Consider the following 20,631-nt stretch of genomic DNA (forward strand, 5'->3'; position numbering starts at 1 on the left):
GCCACGGCGCGCGTTGCGCGCCGCAAACTTTGTCCCTCTTTCCCGACTTCAAAAGTTGGGAGGTATGGCTTTAGATGTGATTCTGGGTTTTTCTTTTATTTCGCCATTTTGGATGGGGTTTTTGTTTTCTAGACGTTTTTTACTTTTCATTTACGAGTTGCAAAAATTGGTCGCATATGTACTTCAATCCCCCTCTCGTGATAACTTTACATTTATTTTTGCCTCATTTTACAAAACGTGCATCTTATTGCGACGAGACGTCGCAAAAACTGTGCGTGAAATTCATGAACTGCATTTTGAAGAATTTTGGCGCCAAAATAAGCCAAATACCACAAGATGAAAAGTGTCATAAAACCCCACAAATTATGACTCCTGTTGCCATATTGAAGAAAATGATACACAAAAAAGACAACAAATTACACAGGACGAATAAGAAAAGTGAGGTAAAAACAAAACAAAAAATAAATGAATTGGGGCCATTTGTTCCCCTCATGAATACTCTTTGACACGTCCTTGGCATGGGGCTTGCTCGGCCTGGTAGGGTTGGCAGAGGACATGTTTGGGGGCAGCAGCACAGTCTCTGACAGGACAGGCCGCCCTGCCCGGTGTGGGGGTAGGAGGAGGCAGCGTGAGGAGAGTGCCGCCCTTTTTCTCCGCCTCTCCTTTACTCCAGGAAAAGAAGGCTTGGAGTGGGTATGCGCTGACTGACTCCCCCAGCTCCAGCCCTCCGTGTCTTTCTGTCTGTGGGCTCCTGGCCATCTGCTCCTTGGAAGCTGCCATTAGCTCCCCTGCACCCCGCGGCTCCCACCTCACACATGCCTGCAGGAGGGAGCCCTGCGAAGGAGCCGCTGCCGTGAGACTGCAAACTTCCCCAGGGCAAGGAAGGAAGAAACAAGGGATTCATTGGCTTTGTTCGCTTCCCCTCCCCTCCTCTCGTTGAAGTTTTGCAGGAGCGCAGGCAGAGCTGAACTTCCAGCGGACGCTGCAGGGATTGCTGCTGACGATGGCGGGGTGCTGCCTGTCTGCGGAGGAGAAGGAGTCCCAGAGGATTAACGCGGAGATCGAGCGACAGCTCCGCAGGGATAAGAGGGATGCTCGGAGGGAGCTCAAACTGCTGCTGCTGGGTGAGTGCTGCTCCTAATCACCGCTAATGGCTAACCGACTGGGGATAGCACTTCCTCCTCTGTGCCTTGTGCAGTGCTGGGACTTGTAGTGCCCCTGCCTCCACAGACTCCTGGGGAGATAGTGATCCGCACAAGGTCACAAGAAGCAGACATGACGTCCTGACCCTTGATCGCTCGTTACACAGGCAGTTCCACCTGCAGGAAGGAGCCCTGCGTGATATTTACACGTGTGGGGATGGATTTCCTGCGTCTTCCAACATCAGACGAGCGCTGGCCATTTTTCTACGTGATAAACGCAAGGGTTAATCATAATGGCGATGGGACACAAAGGAGCGCCTCTGGCGAAGTTCAGATGGTGTGTGGCACTGGCCTGGCGGAGATGGGCATTCACATTACACAGCTGGCGGCCACCCAATAGTATAAGTGGCCAATACACCTGGGGAGCTATGTGTCCACCATACGCAGCTTGTTTCTGGTTCTGGAGGGTGGTATAATGGGATCATGGGGCGTCAGTCCAAAACTTGTCGCACGACTCCATTCTACCATGGTCTTTTTCAGGACTCCCTTCAGAATATGAATGTGATTATTTTGCCTAGTGGCAGAGTGGTGCCCCAACCAAGGGGCAGAGGGATGACTATGACATCACGTGTGACATCATCACTAAAAATGATTTCATGTCCCATAAAAGTATTATGAGGTCCTAATCCTAGAATGATGTCATAGCACATAAATAACGCTGCAAATATGGGGCTTTAGGGTATGTGTCCACGTTCAGGATTGCATCAGGATTTGGTCAGGATTTTTCATCAGTATTTGTAAGCCAAAACCAGGAGTGGAACAATTGGCGGAAAAGTATAATAGAAACATATGCACCACTTCTGTATTTATCACCCACTCCTGGTTTTGGCTTACAAAAACTGATGGAAAATCCTGACCAAATCCTGATGCAATCCTGAACGTGGACACATACCCTTATAGTGAAACTTGGGGACCACGTCCTATTTTCCACCTTCCCTTCTGTTGTCCCTGGTAATCACCAACAGTGCTGTAGGTCATAGTGGAGGTGGGCCCCAGAGGAGTAGCTACACACGGTCAAAATTGTTGGTACCCCTCGTTTAATGACAGAAAAACCCATGAAATAGGCCTGGGCAGAAATGATGGTACCCCTGAAAATAATGTGACAAAAGGGACATGTTAAATCAAGGTGTGTCCACTAACTAGCATCATAGGTGTCTACAATCTTGGAATCCGTGAGTGGACCTGTATATAGGGCTACAGATACTGTGTTGTTGGGGACATGGTGTGTATCATACTCAACATGGACCAGAGGAAGCAAAGGAAAGAGTTGTCTCAGGAGATTAGAAAGAAAATTATAGACATACATGTTAAAGGTAAAAGTTATAAGACCATCTCCAAGCAGCTTGATGTTCCTGTGACTACAGTTGCACATATTATTCATAAGTTTAAGATCCATGGGACTGTAGCCAACCTCCCTGGACGTGGCCGCAGGAGGAAAATTGATGACAAATCAAAGAGACGGATAATACGAATGGTAACAAGAGGGCCTAGAAAAACTTCTAAACAGATTAAATGTGAACTTCAAGCCAAGCTCAAGGAACATCGGTGTCAGAACGCACCATCCATCGTCTTGTGAGCCAAAGTCGACTTCATGGGAGACGACCAAGGGGGACAGCATTGTTGGAAAAAAAAAAAAACATAAAAAAAGCCAGGCTAGCATTTTCCAAAGTACTTGTTGACAAGGCACAAAACTTCTGGAAGAATGTCCTATGGAAGGATGAGACAAAAATGGAACTTTTTGGCAAGGCACATCAGCTCTTTGTTCGCAGATGGAAAAATGAAGCATATCAAGAAGTCCCTACTGTGAAACATGGGGGAGGCTCTATGTTCTGGGGCTGCTTTGCTTCATCTGGCACAGGGTGTCTAAAATCTGTGCTGCGTACAATGAAATCTCAATACTATCAAGGGATTCTAGAGTGAAATGTGCTGCCCAGTCTGTCGCAGGTCATGGGTCTTGCAACAGGATAATGACCCAAAACACGCATCTAAAAACACCCAAGAATGGCTGAGCGGAAAACATTGGACTATTCTGAAGTGGCCTTCTATGAGCCCTGACCTAAATCCTATTGAGCATCTTTGGAAAGAGCTGAAACCTGTCAGGAAAAAGCAACCTTCAAACACGAGACAACTGGAGCAGTTTGCTCTTGAGGAGTGGGCCAAAATACCTGTCAAGAGGTGCAGAAGTCACAGTTACAGTCAGGAATCGTTTGATTGCAGTGATTGCCTCAATAGGTTGTGTAACAAAATATTAAGTTAAGGGTACCATCATTTCTGTCCAGGCCTATTTCATGAGGTTTTTTTTTATCCTTTTAAAAAAAAATCTGTGGAAGCATGATTGAAAAGAAAAGTCTGACTTTCGTTTGTTCTTTTGTTATAGATGTTTTATTAATTATTACTTTGGTCAGATTCAAGTTATTTCTGTGACCATTGTGGGTTTTTCTGTCATTAACGAAGGGCACCAACAATTTTGACCACGTGTGTATGCCCACGACCTTGGGGGCATGCATGCACTTGTAGAAACCATGAATTTAACAGGTCTTACTTGCCTTAACGGTGGCTGTGGCGGTTGCCATTGCTGACCTAATATGTTGGAATTGCGGTGTTTTTATTCCTGATTATAAAACTGTTTCAAGTGAAAGGTTACAAGGAAGTAGAATATTTTGTTTTTCTGATCGGATTAAGGTGTTAAAATATGCCAACTCTGGCATATTGATGAGCCTTTTAGTCGGATGTCCTACCACGGGGATCCTGCATCCATCCTGAGAGGGAATGGGCTGTGGCTCTTCATCTTCTTTCTGCTGCATTGTCTGCTTTGTGAATTAATACCCATCGGTTGGTCAGTGGCACTTTTCTGGGGAACTAGCATTAAGGCAGGTTTATACACAGCACAAGCAGTTTTTGAACCGTTGCACATTTGCTGTTTAGTTGTATTGTAATTGCAGGAAAAAAAACACAAAGTCTGAACTTAACAAAACTAATGATGATGACCTCCTTGCGCATTACTTAGTATATCCTTTTATACCAAACCATGTTTATTTTATTATGATAGCTGGGTGTTGTCTCCACTGCAATATATGGCCTTTGGACCCCCCCCCCCCCCCTCTTAATTAAAGAGGATCAGTCAGCTCTCCTTGAAATTGTTTTACTAAATACTTGTATTTCTCACGAAATAATTGTAATTCATCTTTTCTCAGACCGGCATTGAGCGGTTTCTTCTGCTAGAAACTGATGCGTAAATTGACAACTGGGTGTTACAGGTTTGTGTCCTTGCACACAAACACTGTCCAATCAGACTATTGCAGTGTCAGACCATGTAGGGACACAACCATTTCATGGTAACACCTAGTTGTCAATTTATTCATAGTTTTATTTAGAATAACAGAGGGATGGCATGAAACAGGAAAATGATGCATAACTGTTATTCCATGGAAAATACTTTTAGCAAATCTATGGGGAAAGCATCTACTTGGGCATCAGGAGAGGTAACAGGTAATTTTTAAAGGGGGGGGGGGGACACTAATAACTTGCAGATATGGGGTTAATAACATTCTGAAGCTCTGTGGCCGCTTCTCCGAGACCCCCTGCTTCATGGAGGAAATGAACCTTATTCCTCCGGCTTTCAATCATAATGTACGGCGGCAGTAACCACGTCCCCGACACTGACTGACAGCCGGATCTGTGTTGAATCAGAACTAACATCTGTCAGTCTGTGCTGGTGCATGGTTTAAGCTGCAGCTTTCTACTGAGCGGTGACTGAAAGCTGGCGGCTGCCTGGAGGAATAAAGTTCATTTCCTCCAAGCAGCTGGGGACTTGGTGCGGCAGCCGCACAGCTTAAGAATGTTACCTGCAGATATGGGGTATGTGCACACGTTGCGGATTCTCTGCGGATCCGCAGCGTTTTTTGAGGTGCAGAAACGCTGCAGATCCGCCATTGATTTACAGTACAATGTAAATCAATGAGAAAAGAAAATGCTGTGCACACTTTGCGGAAAATCCGCTGCGGAAACGCGGTTTAAAAGAAGTAGCATGTCACTTCTTTTTTGTGAATCTGCAGCGTTTTTGTACCCATTCCATTATAGAAAACCGCTAGGGTAAAAAACGCAGCAAATCCGCAGAAAAAACGCTGCGGATCTGCACAAAAAACGTGACAAATCCACTGCTGCGTTTTCTGGTAGGAGAGGCAGAATCCGCACCAGAAATTCCTAAGCCTAATCCGCAACGTGTGCACATAGCCCAAGTGGGTTTTTTTTTTTGTGGGTTTTTTTATATTTTAATTTTTTTTTATTTTTCATATGACCGTTTCCTTTTAAAGCCTGTTAATACGTTTTGGACTTAGGAATTTAACTTTCTTAAGAAGAACCTGTCACTAGGTTATAAGTGGCCCGTTGGCTATTATTTTATTCCCACTGCTCCATTCCTAGAAAAAAAATATTTAAAATCCAACATATTCTTTGTTTTTACAAAGGGGGCTGGCACAGGAATCTGGAGGGGTAGGCTGCTCTACATTTATTACCCTGTGAGCAGCACCCCCTTGATTTTAGACTATAAAAAATAGCATATTGGGCTCACTAAATGAAAATTCCCTTATCACTGGAACCATTTGGCAGATTTAAAGATTACAGAAAAATAGGCAATGACTAATACAAGCAGCTAAATAATGGGCGAAATATATAGATGAAGCCAAAATTTGACGTGGTTTATAAATCGGGTGCATGATGTGTGCCATGCATTTTTGTTGGTACACATCTTTATGCACGGAGATACACATTATGTGCTATCAATTATTTTATATTAATTTGGCGTGCATTATTGTAACAGCCTGTAACACCAACTGTCTATGATTAACCCTGTAACCTAAGCCAGGAGTAAATCTAATAGAACGGAATGGGAAAAAAAGAGTCCATTCGGCTGATGCAGTAAAGTCAGTTTCTTTTTTTTCTTTAACTTAAGTAAAACCCCACCTAGCAAAACAGTGACATTTTTCCCAAGTCATGGCAGAAAAAGGGAAAAAAAAGCACATTGACTATTGAATATTTCCTGATATGTTTGTGTACAGAAATGAATTGCTTGAAAATCTAGCACTTGTGAGTCACTTGCGTTTTTCTAAAATTATTTTTTTTTTGTCTTTTTGGGAAGGGGCGGGGGTCTGCAAGCTGCAGTTTTATATGTGAGCTTAAACAGTAGTTATTGCTTGCTGGTTAACCTCATACAGGTATGCGTGTATGGAGCACACTCCTGCATCATATGGCAGAAGCTAGCTGAGTTATATAGCCGGCACCAGCCTTTAACTGGAGCAATTGGAGATAGCTCTGATCGCTTCTGTTCAACCACCCATATGCGGCTGTCAATCACTGACAATGGTATTTAAATAGTCAACAAGTTAAGCAAATGATCTGGACAGACATAACCAACCTTCCTGCTGCAGCTCCATGAATGGTGTTGATGAGTTTCTACGGCTGCTGGGAGTCTGCTCAAAGTTCTTATCACCGCCATCTTGGTGCTTCTGTGGAGCCAAGCCACAGTCAATCATGGTTTTAACTATATACTAAAAAATGTATTGAAAATGTTTTTGTTCTTTATATAAAAAATAAGTTTAAATCATCCCACTTTTTCCAAATTTTAAGAAATTTTTCAAAGTATAATTGGTATCACATCTGTGGAGACTCGAGGGTCAGTGGGTGCTCTCGTCCGCTCGCCCGGCTGTCTTTAGAATACTACTCGGACAACAGTGTGGTAATACTGTATTGAACCACCAACAGACAATAACACATTGTGCAAATTATAGTCTCACCCTCCTGTTGGCTCACCGAGATAAGAGCAGTTGCGACTTAAGGGCTTCCAGGGCTGACTAGCTTCCAGGGCTTCCAGTGGCACCCCGTTTTTGACGGGCACCCACAGAGAGGAGGTAACGCCAAGCTTAGGAATTTGACAGTTTATTGAAGTATGTGGCCACGTGACCTGATTGTCCTAACCTGGCTTCTCCGAATGTGTCCGTGGGTTCATTGATAGTCGATGGAGCAAATCTGCATTGCTCCAGCTGAGTTAGTGGTCCCTTAAGCTGACTTCCTGTAGAGTTTCTAAAATCTGTATCCCTCTGGTTGGAGCCATGGTGTCCTGGCTGCTGTTCTATAGAGATTCTCTGTGGGAACAAAGGCAGATCCCTTTAAAGGCTATGTGCACACGTTCAGGTTTTTTTGCGTTGTTTTCGCGCTAAAAACGCTATAAAAACGCATACATTATGCATTCTATCATTTAGAATGCATTCTGCATGTTTTGTGCACATGGATGCCTTTTTTTCTGTGAAAAAAATGCATTGCGGTAAAAAAAATGAGCATGTTCATTATTTTTGCGGATTTTCTGCGTTTTTCCCGCAATTCTATGCATTTGGGGAAAAACGCGTGAAAAACGCGGTAAAATTGCGGTAAAAACGCATGCGGATTTCTGGCAGAAATGTCCGTTTTTTGTCAGGAAAATTTCTGCAAGAAATCCTGACGTGTGCACATACCCTTATAGTTCACAACGGTCTTTCAGTCCATCATCCACAGGTCAGTGGGAAGGTGAGATGAGGTCATCTCTCATTGCTTGAGTATTCAATCAGTCTGCATAGTTTATCCTTCACTGATTTCGGGGGAACTAGCTTCATGGACAAATACAGTGGGTAATCAAAATATTAAACATCGATTTTGTTCAATTCCCCTGTGTCCCTGTCTTCCAAGGATACAGTGGGTACGGAAAGTATTCAGACCCCTTTAAAATTTTCACTCTTTGTTTCATTGCAGTCATTTGGTAAATTCAAAAAAGTTCATCTTTTTCTCATTAATGTACACTCTGCACTTCATCTTGACTGAAAAAACAATGTACCGTATTTTCTGGTGTATAAGACGACTGGGCGTATAAGACGACCCACAACTTTTCCATATAAAATATGGAATTTGGGATATGCCCGCCGTATAAGACGGGGGTCATCTTATACGCCCAGTCGTCTTATACACCAGAAAATACGGTACATGACGGTACGGTACGGTCGATGACGTCGCGGTCAGGTGACCGGTCACCTGACCGCTCATGTAACTGCGACGTCATTGAAGGTCCTTCACTCACTGCATTCCTTAGGAACAGAGGGAGACGCTAGCAGCGCTGTGAGCCAGGGGCCGTCCGAGGGTGAGTATATCCATGTTTTTTATTTTTATTCTTTATTTTTTACATGAATATGAATCCCAGGACCTGAAGGAGAGTTTCCTCTCCTCCAGACCCTGGGAACCACACGCCGACATGCAGGATCGCTCCCTGCACACACCGTACCCGGCGTATAAGACGACCCCCGACTTTTGGGACAATTTTTAGGGGTCAAAACGTCGTCTTATACGCCGGAAAATACGGTAGTAATTTTTGCAAACTTTTTCACACCTGGATTTGGGGATCCTCTGCCATTCTTCCTTGCAGATCCTCTCCAGTTCTGTCAGGTTGGATGGTGAACGTTGGTGGATAGCCATTTTCAGGTCTTTCCAGAGATGATCAATTGGGTTTAGGTCAGGGCTCTGCCTGGGCCAGTCAAGAATGGTCACAGAGTTGTTCAGAAGCCGCCACTCTGTTATTTTAGCTGTGTGCTTAGGGTCATTGTCTTGTTGGAAGGTGAATCTTTGGCCAAGTCTGAGGTCCAGATCACTAAGACCGGAGAATCTTATTTCTCATAGTCTGGGAGTCCTTCAAGTGTTTGTAGCAAACTCTATGCAGGCTTTCATATGTCTTGCACTGAATAGCGACTTCTGTCAGGCCACTGCCATAAAGGCCCGACTGGTGGAAGGCTACAGTGATAGTTGATTTTGTGGTACCTTCTCCCATCTCCCTACTGCTTCTCTGGAGCTCAGCTCCAGCTCTTGGGGTTGTTATTTCCCTCTCTCACCAAGGCTCTTCTCTCAGTTTGGCTTGGACGGCCAGGTCTAGGAAGACTTCTGGTGGTCCCAAACTTCTTCCATTTAAGGATTATGGAGGCCACTCTGCTCTTAGGAACCTTGAATACGGCAGAAATTCTGCTGTAACCTTGGCCAAATCTGTGCCTTGCCGCAATTCTGTCTCTGAGGTCTTTGGCCAGTTCCTTAGACCAAATTAGAATCAAAAGATCAGACATGCACTGTGAGCTGTGAGGTCTTATATAGACAGGTGTGTGCCTTTCCAAATCAAGGCCTATCAGTTTAATTAAACATAGTTTTACTCCTTCATAGGAGTCCAGCTATCTTAAAGAGGATCACAATGAAATGGACAGCATGTGACTTAAATATGAGTGTCTGAACAAAGGGTCTGAATACTTATGACAATGTAATATTTCATTTTTATTTTTTCTTTATTAAATTTGCAAAAATTTCTACATTTGTTTTTTTTTTTTTTTTTTTCCAGCCAAGATGGCGTGCTGTGTACATTGAGAAAAAAATGAACTTTTTTTGAATTTACCAAATGGCTGCAATGAAAGAGTGAAAAATTTAAAGGGGTCTGAATACTTTCCGTACCCACTGTAGGATAGCAGGACAATAAGTTGCAACAAATATCAATTCAATTGTCAACGTTCGTGCGCATATAAACAATTGCCTATGTCTCTTGACCAACTGAAGAGAAATACACCTTGCCTAATTAAGAATAAATGCTGTGTTGTCACATTCCTTCCCATCTTAATTAATCAAACGTGATTGCCTTTCAATCATCCTCCTGGTCCTTGGCGTCACCTGGGTAACTTCTCACTTAATTGTATTCATTGTATCCACACGTGGCATCCTCTGCATCCTTTAGTTCCTGAAAACTGATGAAAGTGAACAGTGTGGGGTCGCCCATACCAACAGAACTCCTCCTCCTCCAGCTTCTTTGCATTGGGACCCAGAGCCACAAGCTGAAATCATTAACTCCTAGGCTAAGGCCGCTTTGGATTGGGTACTTGATTCCAGCAGCTACTGGATCCTTGATTTGGCAGGCAGTTCAATTCCTCATAGTCAAACTCTTTGTTCTCCACGATTTGGTATTCCAAAGGGTCAATTCCTGTTTCAAATTCGACCAATTGTTGGTGACCCTGTATTCGATTAGTTGAAGCTGGCACTACTCCTGTAGTTGGTTTCCTGTTGAGGCTATATATCCACTCTGGTTCTCTTCCCAAGGCCGAGCTGGTGGGGTTGGACATGGTAGCATCCAAAACCTGCTGTGCATGCCTCACCTATGATCTGCTGGGACTGTACTACAGGTGCTTCTCACAAAATTAGAATATCATCCAAACGTTAGTTTACTTCAGTTCTTCAATACAAAAAGTGAAAATCATATAGAGTCATTGCAAACAGAGTGATCTATTTCAAGTGTTTATTTCTGTTAATGATAATGGCTTACAGCTAGTGATGAGCGAGTATACTCATTGCTTGGGTTTTCCCAAGCATGCTCGGGTGGTCTCCGAGTATTTGTGAGTATACTCGCTCATCACTACTTACAGCCAATGAAAACCCAAGTCATTATCTCAGTAGAATAGAGTAATCAACAAAAAACACCTGCAAAGGCTTCCTAAGTGTTTAAAAACGTCCCTTAGACTGTTTCAGTAGGCTCCACAATCATGGGTAAGACTGCTGACTTGACAGATGTCCAGAAGGCAGTAATTGACACACTCCACAAGGAGGGTAAGCCACAAAAGTTCATTGCTAAAGAAGCTGGCTGTTCAGAGTGCTGTATCCAAGTATATTAATGGAAAGTTGAGTGGAAGGAAAGTGTGGTAGAAAAAGGTGCACAAGCAACCAAGATAATCACAGTCTTGAAAGGATTAAGAAAAGGCCATTCAAAAATTTGGAGGCGATTCACAAGGAGTGAACTGCTGCTGGAGTCATTGTTTCAACAGCCACCACACACAGACGTATCCAGGACATGGGCTACAAGTATCGCATTCCTTGTGTCAAGCCACTCATGACCAATAGACAACGACAGAATTGTCTTATCTGGGTTAAGGAGAAAAAGAACTGGACTTGTTGCTCAGTGGTCCACGGTGGTGTTTTCAGATGAAAGTAAATTTTGCATTTAATTTGGAAATCAAGGTCCTAGAGCCTGTAGGAAGAGTGGAGAGGCACACAATCCAAGCTGCTTGAAGTCTACTGTGAAGTTTCCACAATCAGTGATGGTTTGGGGAGCCATGTCATCTGGTCTAGATCCAGTGTGTTTTATCAAGACCAAAGTCAGCGCAGCTGTCTACCAGGAAATTTTAGAGCACTTGATGCTTCCCTTTGCCTACAAGCTTTTTGGAAATTGTAATTTAATTCTCCAGCAGGACTTGACAACTGTCCACACTGCCCAAAGTACCAATACCTGGTTTAAAAACAGTATTACTGTGTTTGGCCAGCAAACTCGCCTTAACTTAACCCCACAGGCTGAACGCCTCCATACTACGCCGCATTGATGCAATAATTGATGCAAAAGGAGCCCCGACCAAGTATTGAGGTCATTTACTGAACATATATTTCAGTAGGCCAACATTTCAGATTTTAAAATCATTTTTCAAGCTGGTGTTTATAAAGTATTCTGATTTACTGAGATAATGACTTTTGGGTTTTCATTGGCTGTAATTCATAATCAACATTAACCCATTATCTACCAATGTCCTGTTTTGGGATGCCTAATCTTTTGGTTCTAGCAACTAAGATTTTATAATTTTTATAATTAGGTCCAATTTTTTGTGTTTGTAAAATGAATGTTTTCAAAATAGGAAATCATGTCATTGTCATTTTTAATTCAATATTGGGACACGCTTTTCTGAAAAAAATCCGTAAAATGAAAATTTCTAATTTGGCAAGTAATGGGTTAACAAAAATACACTTGAAATAGATCACTCTGTCTGTAATGACTCCATATAATACGAGTTTCACTTTTTGTATTGAACTGAAATTTACTTTTTGATGATATTCTAATTTTGTGAGAAGCTCCTGTATATGTCTGGTGGCTCAGGTTCAATAAAGTGTTGCCACAGTTTTACCCTCACCCTGTGTTTTCTGAGTAGTGTACTGCCCACTGGGTCCATGCGATCTTTTTAACCCTCCGTCACATACAATATTCGGACTAACGAGTTCACATACAATGTGCCTGTCAGGCGCCTGCTGGAAAAATACCTATAATATCTAATGTTTGCAATTTCAGTGCTCTAAAAGTGATCAGTGACCTTCATAGGGATGTAATAAAAGAGACTACACATAATCAGTTGCAAAAAAAAACATTTACTTAACATAAAACTAATAACTATGAAATACAAACTTTTCAAAACTCCCGCCAAATAGTCCCCAGTTCGACTCTCTCAAAAAAATGTACAAAGAAAATTTTTGAACACAAACTTAATTTTAAGGTACCTTAAGTACTATTAAAAACATATTCAATCAGAAGTAGATGCTGAGGTTTCCCCAGAAAAGTCACACTTGCAGAGCAAATAGCAAGAATTACACACCATTTTTGCATGTGTCAGGCAAATTGCTTTATGACATTTGAGACATTCATAATTTGAAAGCCTTCTGGTTCCGCTTTCCGTTTGGCAGGTGGTGCATCTCCTTCTTTTGTGAGGTGGTGCAGATGGTGACTTTTCACCATCATCTTCTGGGCGGAACCTTTTGAGCTGAACTTGAAGGCGAGAGGGGATACCGATTGTTTTCACGCTTCTCCTGCGTAGCTCTCCAAGTACTAGTTCATGGGCCAATTTATTCAGATACAATCGTCTACGGAGTGGTTCAAGCTTGTTTTCAAGATAAATTACTTGTGAATTTATACCACCCAAATTCAACATAGCAAAAAATATGACCATTGGCCAGCGTTTGATGTTTCTGCTGACGTTGAAAGTGGAGCACATCTGATCTGCTGTATCCACACCCCCTTTGGTGGCATTGTAAAATGTAATTATCTCCGTTTTTTTTCTGCCCCAGTCCCAGGATCGATGGCAGCATCATCATGAAGTGTTGATAGAAGAAGTACGATTTTTTTGGCATGTGGTACATAGGAAACTAAAGCCTTTCCATTATGGAATGCAAATATACTGCTGTACTGTTGTCTCTATTTCACACTTACAAACTGTGGCGGCAATTCCCTTTTGTTTTTTCTTACAGTTCCCACATATGACAGCTTCTGAATTTTCAGATAATCAATCAGATCACAACTTGTAAACCAATTGTCAGCTGTAATATTGCGACCCGATCCAAATAAGGGTTCAGCCAGTCTTTTTACAACATCAATGGGTTTGTTGCTCACACAGTAAGGACCTTCTGGTTGTTTTCCTGCATAAACTTCCAGGTTGTAAGTGTAGGTCTTACTGGCATCAACAAGGGCATACATTTTTATTCCATATTTGTTTGGCTTTGATGGAATATATTGACGAAAGGCACATCTACCATGAAAACCAGGGAGCATTTCGTCAATAGTGAGATTCTCTCCAGGGTAATAACTTTGTTTACAGTTTACAACAAATCTTTGAAATATATCACGAATTGGAGCAAGTCGGTCATGTGTTTTGCGTTCGGTTCGGGTAGTTCTGTCGTCAAACCGAAGGCAACGAATTAGAATCTTGAATCTGTTTATGGACATAACAAGGCTGAATTTTTCAACTCCATCCCCATCTTTACCCCAAAGTTCCTCCAAACTTTGTCTATTTGCCCTATAAGCTCCTGCAAGGTACAGTAATCCAAAAAAAGCACGCAGTTCTATTTCATCTGTGGGCTTGACGGTTCTGTTGCAGATGTACTTGTCCTTTATAATGTCTATACATTGGTTGGTATATGTGACAATAGAGTCCAGAATGTCATCTGTAAATATACTGTTCCAGCATTCAACTGCAGTTTTTGCATTACTTGCAGTTCCTATTACTGCAGGAAGGTGAGATATAATGTTTAAAGGTTCCCTACGTTTTTTCTGGAATGGCTTCGTGTTCCATTTAGTATTTTTATCTTTTCCAATATAATATGATCCAACTTCTTCATCCTCACCACTGTCACCATCTTGCTCTGTTTCAAAATCCAGGACACATTCTTCCACCTCATCATGAGAATCAATCTCACTTTCCTCTCCTAAATCCTCATTCAGTGTGAGGTCTCTATCATCTAACAGCATGTTTGTTACTTCCTCAACATCAAGTTGTTTGGATAAATTGTACATTTTCCTCTCCATTTCAGCAGATAATCTGAAGCAAGAGAAGGAATATGTTAGGGAACTACTGTATATGCCTGAGCAGCACACTTTCTTTTATAAAATCTCCCTTATTTCTATGAAATATCCTCACATTTTGTGCTATACATTCATAAAACAAGCTAAATAAACTATTGTGATGAATAAAAACATAAAATACCAACCTTACTGAATGTGACGTATTCACATACAATGAGCCTGAGAGATCTGTGCAGCTATATCCTCTCCCCTGAAGCTCTGAAATCCAACTGTGATATCAGGTTTCACAGACCTTCAAGAGACAGGAGACTACCTGGAGGGAGGGGGTTTCCTCACAATCTGGTGAGGAAGGAGAAATGAAAGTAAAAGAGAAGCGCCTGTCAGATCAGTTGTATGTGACGGAGGGTTAAAGACAGCTGGGCCAGCAGACAGCAGCACCCACTGACCCTCCTGTCTTCACAGCCGCGTCCATTAAATTAAAATCAAAGTGTGTATGTATAACTGTTTCTTCCTCATGTTTAAAATTTGCCTTTTTTTCTTTCAACTACTGTTAGACAACAAAATTGCCATTCAAAAAGATCAAAATGTCGTGTCCTATGTACCCCAAAATGCTACCAATATGGACTAGAGCAAAAAAATAAGTCCACAAACCAGTCCATCGAGAGAAAAATAGTTTTCAGAAAATGGCATAAAAAATTCTGAATGTTTTTATAATCAGTACAGAAAGGAGAGCAATAAAAGCAAAGCCCTCCATTTCTGCACCACGTCCTCACTAATCACACATTAACAGTTCCCATTGAACACCATATCACATACATAGCCAGCAGCTTTTGTTCAAAATATTTTTTTAACCCCTTAATGACCCTTAATGCATCTCTTTACTGACCTGAGATATAAGAGAATAGCAGCACCATACAGGTGAAAATCCACAGCTGTCCGCTGTACTTTAGGCCCCTTTCACTTTAGGTCCCTTTTTGTTTTGCTGTCGGTCACAATCCGTTGGCTTGACGGATCCGTTGCAGATTGTGGAAAAACAAATGCGACAGATCCTTTTTTTTTTTTTTTTTTTGGACAGATCCGACTAGCGAATCTGGCTAATTGGATCGGAGCATGCTCAGTTAAAAAAAACCGAATCCGTCGCCGGATTCCGTCATTTGACTGATCTGACGCCATAGGCTTCCATTCTAGCAAATGACGGACGGTGACGGATCCGTAGCTGTCCATTTTTTCGACGTACACAAAAAACCTTACTTTGTCTGATGCCGCCGGACAAACAATTTTCGACCGGGCCAGCAAACAACGGATGAAACATGAGGCCATCCGTCGCTAATACAAGTCTATGAGAAAAAATGTATCCGGTAGCATCAGTCGCCGGATTCGTTTTTTCAAAATTCAATGGATTGCGACTGATGGCAAAAAACTGATGTGTGAAAGGGGCCTTATGCTGACAATTTGCTGTATCAGCCACGATCAGTGTTGGCACCGTCCATATCTGTTTAACCCCTTAGATGCTGTTGTCAAGTGACTACATCATATAAATGGCTTTTAATGGATTTTTAAGTGTTTCTCTTCCATGCCCACCATGAAAGGTCTCCATAAGGGAGTGTAAAAGGTTGGGTAAGGATAGTAGACAAAACCTTCGTTCCCCCAAGTAAGGACCAGTGTAATATGAAGTATTGTGAATCCAGTCACTAGTTATTTGAGGCAAAGAAGATAAATTTAACATGAGTATACCTGTAGAGTATAGACCTCTGTAGGATTTTGAAAGTAATTTTTGATTTCTTGTTTCTCCACTGGTAAAGGAAACGTTTGCCTGTCTCTGGGGCGGAGATATTGAGAGCACTTGTATAAGAGAAATTCCAAAACTACTTTTAGATCATGTTTAAGAGATTTGCTCTACCTACAACAGTAAGAGAGAACCTCCCATCATATAGCCAAATTTGATTCAAATTTTGTTTTACGTTTGGATATTGGAAAAGTAAATCCCTAGTAATCTCAACTGCCAATATTAGAAAGAAGAAAAATTCTATGTCAGTGGAATTGTTTGCATCCAATCCGGAAGGGCTGCACTTTTCAAAATTAGTGCTTCACGTTTATCTATGTTGAGCTTGTAACCCGATAAAGAGCCTATTTGTTTTTTTATTTGATTTTTCTCGGGAGGAGGACATTAACAGTAAATCGTCAGGAAAAGCCACCGCTTTAACCCCCTGTTGACTTATTGTGATGCCAGATCATATAACTTTCTCTAATGTGGTAAAGTAACTTTAAATAGTAGTGGCTAAAGGGGGGCATCTGTGTCCATTATCTCTGAAGAGGTTAGTTGGGTCTTTCTTCCCTTGATGGGCAATGTGGTGCACATCCCTTCATTAATGTGTTGTAAACAAATGGGGTTCAAAATTACATCTGATTAGGGCTACATAAAGGTAAACCTTTTGAAATCCTTTTTCAGCATCTAGATTGCGCAACATAGCTATAGGATTGGAGCAGTCTGTTGCATTCACTACTGTGGCTATTGCTTTGCATATGTTTGCCAGTATTTGAGGAAACCTTGCTGAGATTTGTTTATGATATCAGGTAGGATTGAGGTTGGAGAGTTCCAAGGATCTTTGACTAAAGGTACCTTCACACATAACGATTTCGTTAACGATATCGTTGCTTTTTGTGACGTAGCAACGATATCGTTAACGAAATCGTTAAGTGTGACAGCGACCAACGATCAGGCCCCTGCTGGGAGATCGTTGGTCGCTGGGAATGATCAGGACCTTTTATTGGTCGCTGATCACCCGCTGTCCTCGCTGGATCGGCGTGTGTGACGCCGATCCAGCGATGTGTTCACTGGTAACCAGGGTAAATATCGGGTTACTAAGCGCGGCCCTGCGCTTAGTAACCCGATATTTACCCTGGTTACCAGTGAACACAATCTGGTTACTAAGCGCAGGGCCGCGCTTAGTAACCCGATATTTACCCTGGTTACCATTGTAAAAGTTAAAAAAAAAAACAAACAAAAAAAAAAAAACAGTACATACTCACATTCCGATGTCTGTCACGTCCCCCGGCGTCCACAAGGTTAAAACTGCTTTCGGCAGGAGCGCTGCTAATGCATGCGCTGCTGCCGAGAGCTTTCCCTGCAATGTGAAGACAGTTTCAATGATGCCGAAGTTGTTCCACGGATCGTTGGTCGCTGGAGAGAGCTGTCTGTGTGACAGCTCCCCAGCGACCACACAATGACTTACCAACGATCACGGCCAGGTTGTATCGCTGGTCGTGATCGTTGGTAAGTTGTTTAGTGTAACGGTACCTTAAAGGTTTGTAGCCTTGATTCAGAAGGGTTATAGAGCGGTATGAGAGGAAGTGTGGGATCTCTACCTGGTTTATGAAGGAGAACTTTCCTTGCTTCTGCAAATTTGTCTATGAATGATGAGTGTTTGAATGTGAGGATGAATAAGCAGGTTAGATACAGGGTGACCTCGAGAGAGGATTTTATAATCACTGAAAAGGCCATAGGTGCCTGGAATTTTGCTTAAAGTAGAACGTATGGCTTGCTTCACTTCTTTCTCTGATATATCCTGTTCGAGAGTCTTTTTCGGTTTCTGATAAGGTGAGGAAGTCGAGAAATAATTGTATTGCTGTGATGTCTGTAGGAAAAATTCTCGATAAAGATTTTTTATAAGAACCCTAGAGGACTTCAGTCATTTTTGATCCTTCCATATGTAACAGTCTAGTTATGGGATCCTGAATTTGTAAAATAAAATGGTTTGGTGGTCGAGCGACCTGAGCCAATGGTGATCCCACTTTATTACCCCAACGGTAGTAGTTATTCTGGATGGCCTGATCCTGGATGTATGAATTCAACAGCTATCTTTTCTCTTCAGTGTTTATTTCCAGGACTTGGATTACAGTATATATGTGACTTTTTTTTTTACTTTTAACAAATCAGTATGTACAGTTTGAAAGTGATGTATCCTCCTTGTGTTGGATATTATCATCTGTATAATTTGCCCATTGAGCTTTCAGGTAAGACTGAAAATCTTGGGAAGATGCTAGGTAGGATGGAGTATTTCCAAGGAAGATGTAAGGACAGTGATACCAGGTTGAGATCTGATATGGCTATAGGGTGACGAGTTGTTTCTCGGATCAAAGGTAACAAGCAGCCAGTTATTTAAACAATATAAATAAAATAAACTATATATACACACACATATATATACATACACACACACTAGATTGTGGCCCGATTCGAACGCATCGGGTATTCTAGAATATGCATGTCCCCGTAGTATATGGACAATGATGATTCCAGAATTCGCGGCAGACTGTGCCCGTGGCTGATTGGTCGAGGCAACCTTTGACATCATCGTCGCCATGGCAACCATTATGACATCTACGTCGATACTGTGCCTGTCGCTGAATCAGAAACATGAGATGTCTACGTCCTTTATGACATCATCGTCGCTGTGCCCGTTGCTGATTGGTCGAGGCCTGGCGGCCTCGACCAATCAGACGCGGGATTTCTACGTCGATGCTGTGCCGGTCTCTGATTGGTCGAGGCCTGGTGGCCTCGACCAATCAGAGAGCCGGGATTTCCAGGACGGACAGACAGACAGACAGACGGAAAAACCCTTAGGCAATTATATCTATATATATAATTGTCTAAGGGTTTTTCCGTCTGTCTGTCTGTCTGTCTGTCCTGGAAATCCCGGCTCTCTGATTGGTCGAGACCTGGCGGCCTCGACCAATCAGAGACCGGCACAGCATCGACGTAGAAATCCCGCGTCTCTGATTGGTCGAGGCCGCCAGGCCTCGACCAATCAGCATCGGGCACAGCGACGATGATGTCATAATGGTTGCCATGGAGACGAAGATGTTATAAAGGTTGCCTCGACCAATCAGCGACGGGCACAGTCTGCCGCGAATTCTGGAATCATCATTGTCCATATACTACGGGGACATGCATATTCTAGAATACCCGGTGCGTTAGAATCGGGCCACAATCTAATATATATATATATATTTTTTTTTTAGCATACTTGTACCAAAATTTGGAAACCCCTTCAAATTCGTTTAGGACTAATTTTTTGAGCTTCAATAAAATTGTTCTGTGTTTTCATAGAATATCAATGTTCACAGCAGCTTCTTGCCTATTCACACTGAACAATGTGCTGCTAAGTAAATTTTTTTTTTTTTTTGCGCACCCGGAACTTGAATTGCTGAGTCTCATCCGTTATATGGAAGAAACTGATGCATGCTGGATTTTTTTCCCCCATGCAGATTAGGTCAGTGAAGAAGAGAGGAAAAAAGTCACTCATCTACTCTTCTCCATTGGTCTGAGTCCTATCCATTTTTTATTTTTTTTTTTCACGCAGCATTCAGACCGAAAATACGGTAGTGTGAACAAGCCTGTTGGTGACTGACGGAATGTTTAGACGGGTTGATAATCACTAACTGCCTTTGTAAGTGGAAATGTAGTTTCCCCAGTGTTCAGCTGATTGTGTGTAACCAGCTCCCGAATTTCTAAGTGATCAGTTATTGTGGGTGGTCACATATGGAGAGTAAACCCCCGATGCCCATTCTGTTGAAATGATGACTGTCATACTTGGTTGTGGGATGTGGCATGTCCTACAAAGCAGTCTCCATTCTGGATTCTAGTGGAAGGTCCTGCACAGTAATAAAGGTCATCTGCTTGGATAGGACATGATAGACAAGGCTTGTTGTGAAGAGATGTGCCCTTTAACCCCTGATTGGTGCACCTTGGCTACAAAAAGAATTCTAATCAGGTGAAGCATATTGATTGTCATAACGGCTATTATATGTTCTAAGGCCAATGTCAAATATAAGTCTTACTGGCCGAATCCCCCAGTAATAAACATTATATATTGTCTTACACTTCTATTTTCCTCCGTTTTTTTATGTATAAATGCACCAGAACTGCTTGCAGGGCACGGGCGAAGACTTAGGGTACCGTCACACAGTGAAATTTTGATCGCTACGACGGCACGATTCGTGACGTTCGAGCGATATCGCAATGTCTGACACGCTCCTGCGATCAGGAACCCCGCTGAGAATCGTACATCGTAGCAGATCGTTTGAAACTTTCTTTCGTCGTCTAGTGTCCCGCTGTGACGGCATGATCGCATGGTGTAACATATATCGTATACGATGTGCGCATAGTAACCAACGGCTTCTACATCGCACATACGTCATGAAATTATCGCTCCAGCGTCGTACATTGCAAAGTGTGACAGCAGTCTACGACGCTGGAGCGATATTGTTACGACGCTGGAG

The 20,631-nt window shown here is 42.4% G+C and overlaps 1 protein-coding gene across 1 annotated transcript in view; it reads left to right on the top strand.

The window, feature by feature from the left end:
- Positions 1-616: 616 nt before the first annotated feature.
- LOC138675050 (guanine nucleotide-binding protein subunit alpha-14) overlaps positions 617-20,631 on the top strand; it is a 259,185-nt gene continuing 239,170 nt past the window's right edge. The window contains exon 1 of the mRNA XM_069763012.1: positions 617-1,124. Coding sequence (XP_069619113.1) covers positions 1,004-1,124 — 121 coding nt within the window. The 5' untranslated portion in view covers positions 617-1,003. The remainder of the gene's footprint in view (positions 1,125-20,631) is intronic.

This window comes from Ranitomeya imitator, chromosome 1 (genome assembly GCF_032444005.1).
Source record: "Ranitomeya imitator isolate aRanImi1 chromosome 1, aRanImi1.pri, whole genome shotgun sequence".
NCBI classification, from domain to species: Eukaryota; Metazoa; Chordata; class Amphibia; order Anura; family Dendrobatidae; genus Ranitomeya; species Ranitomeya imitator.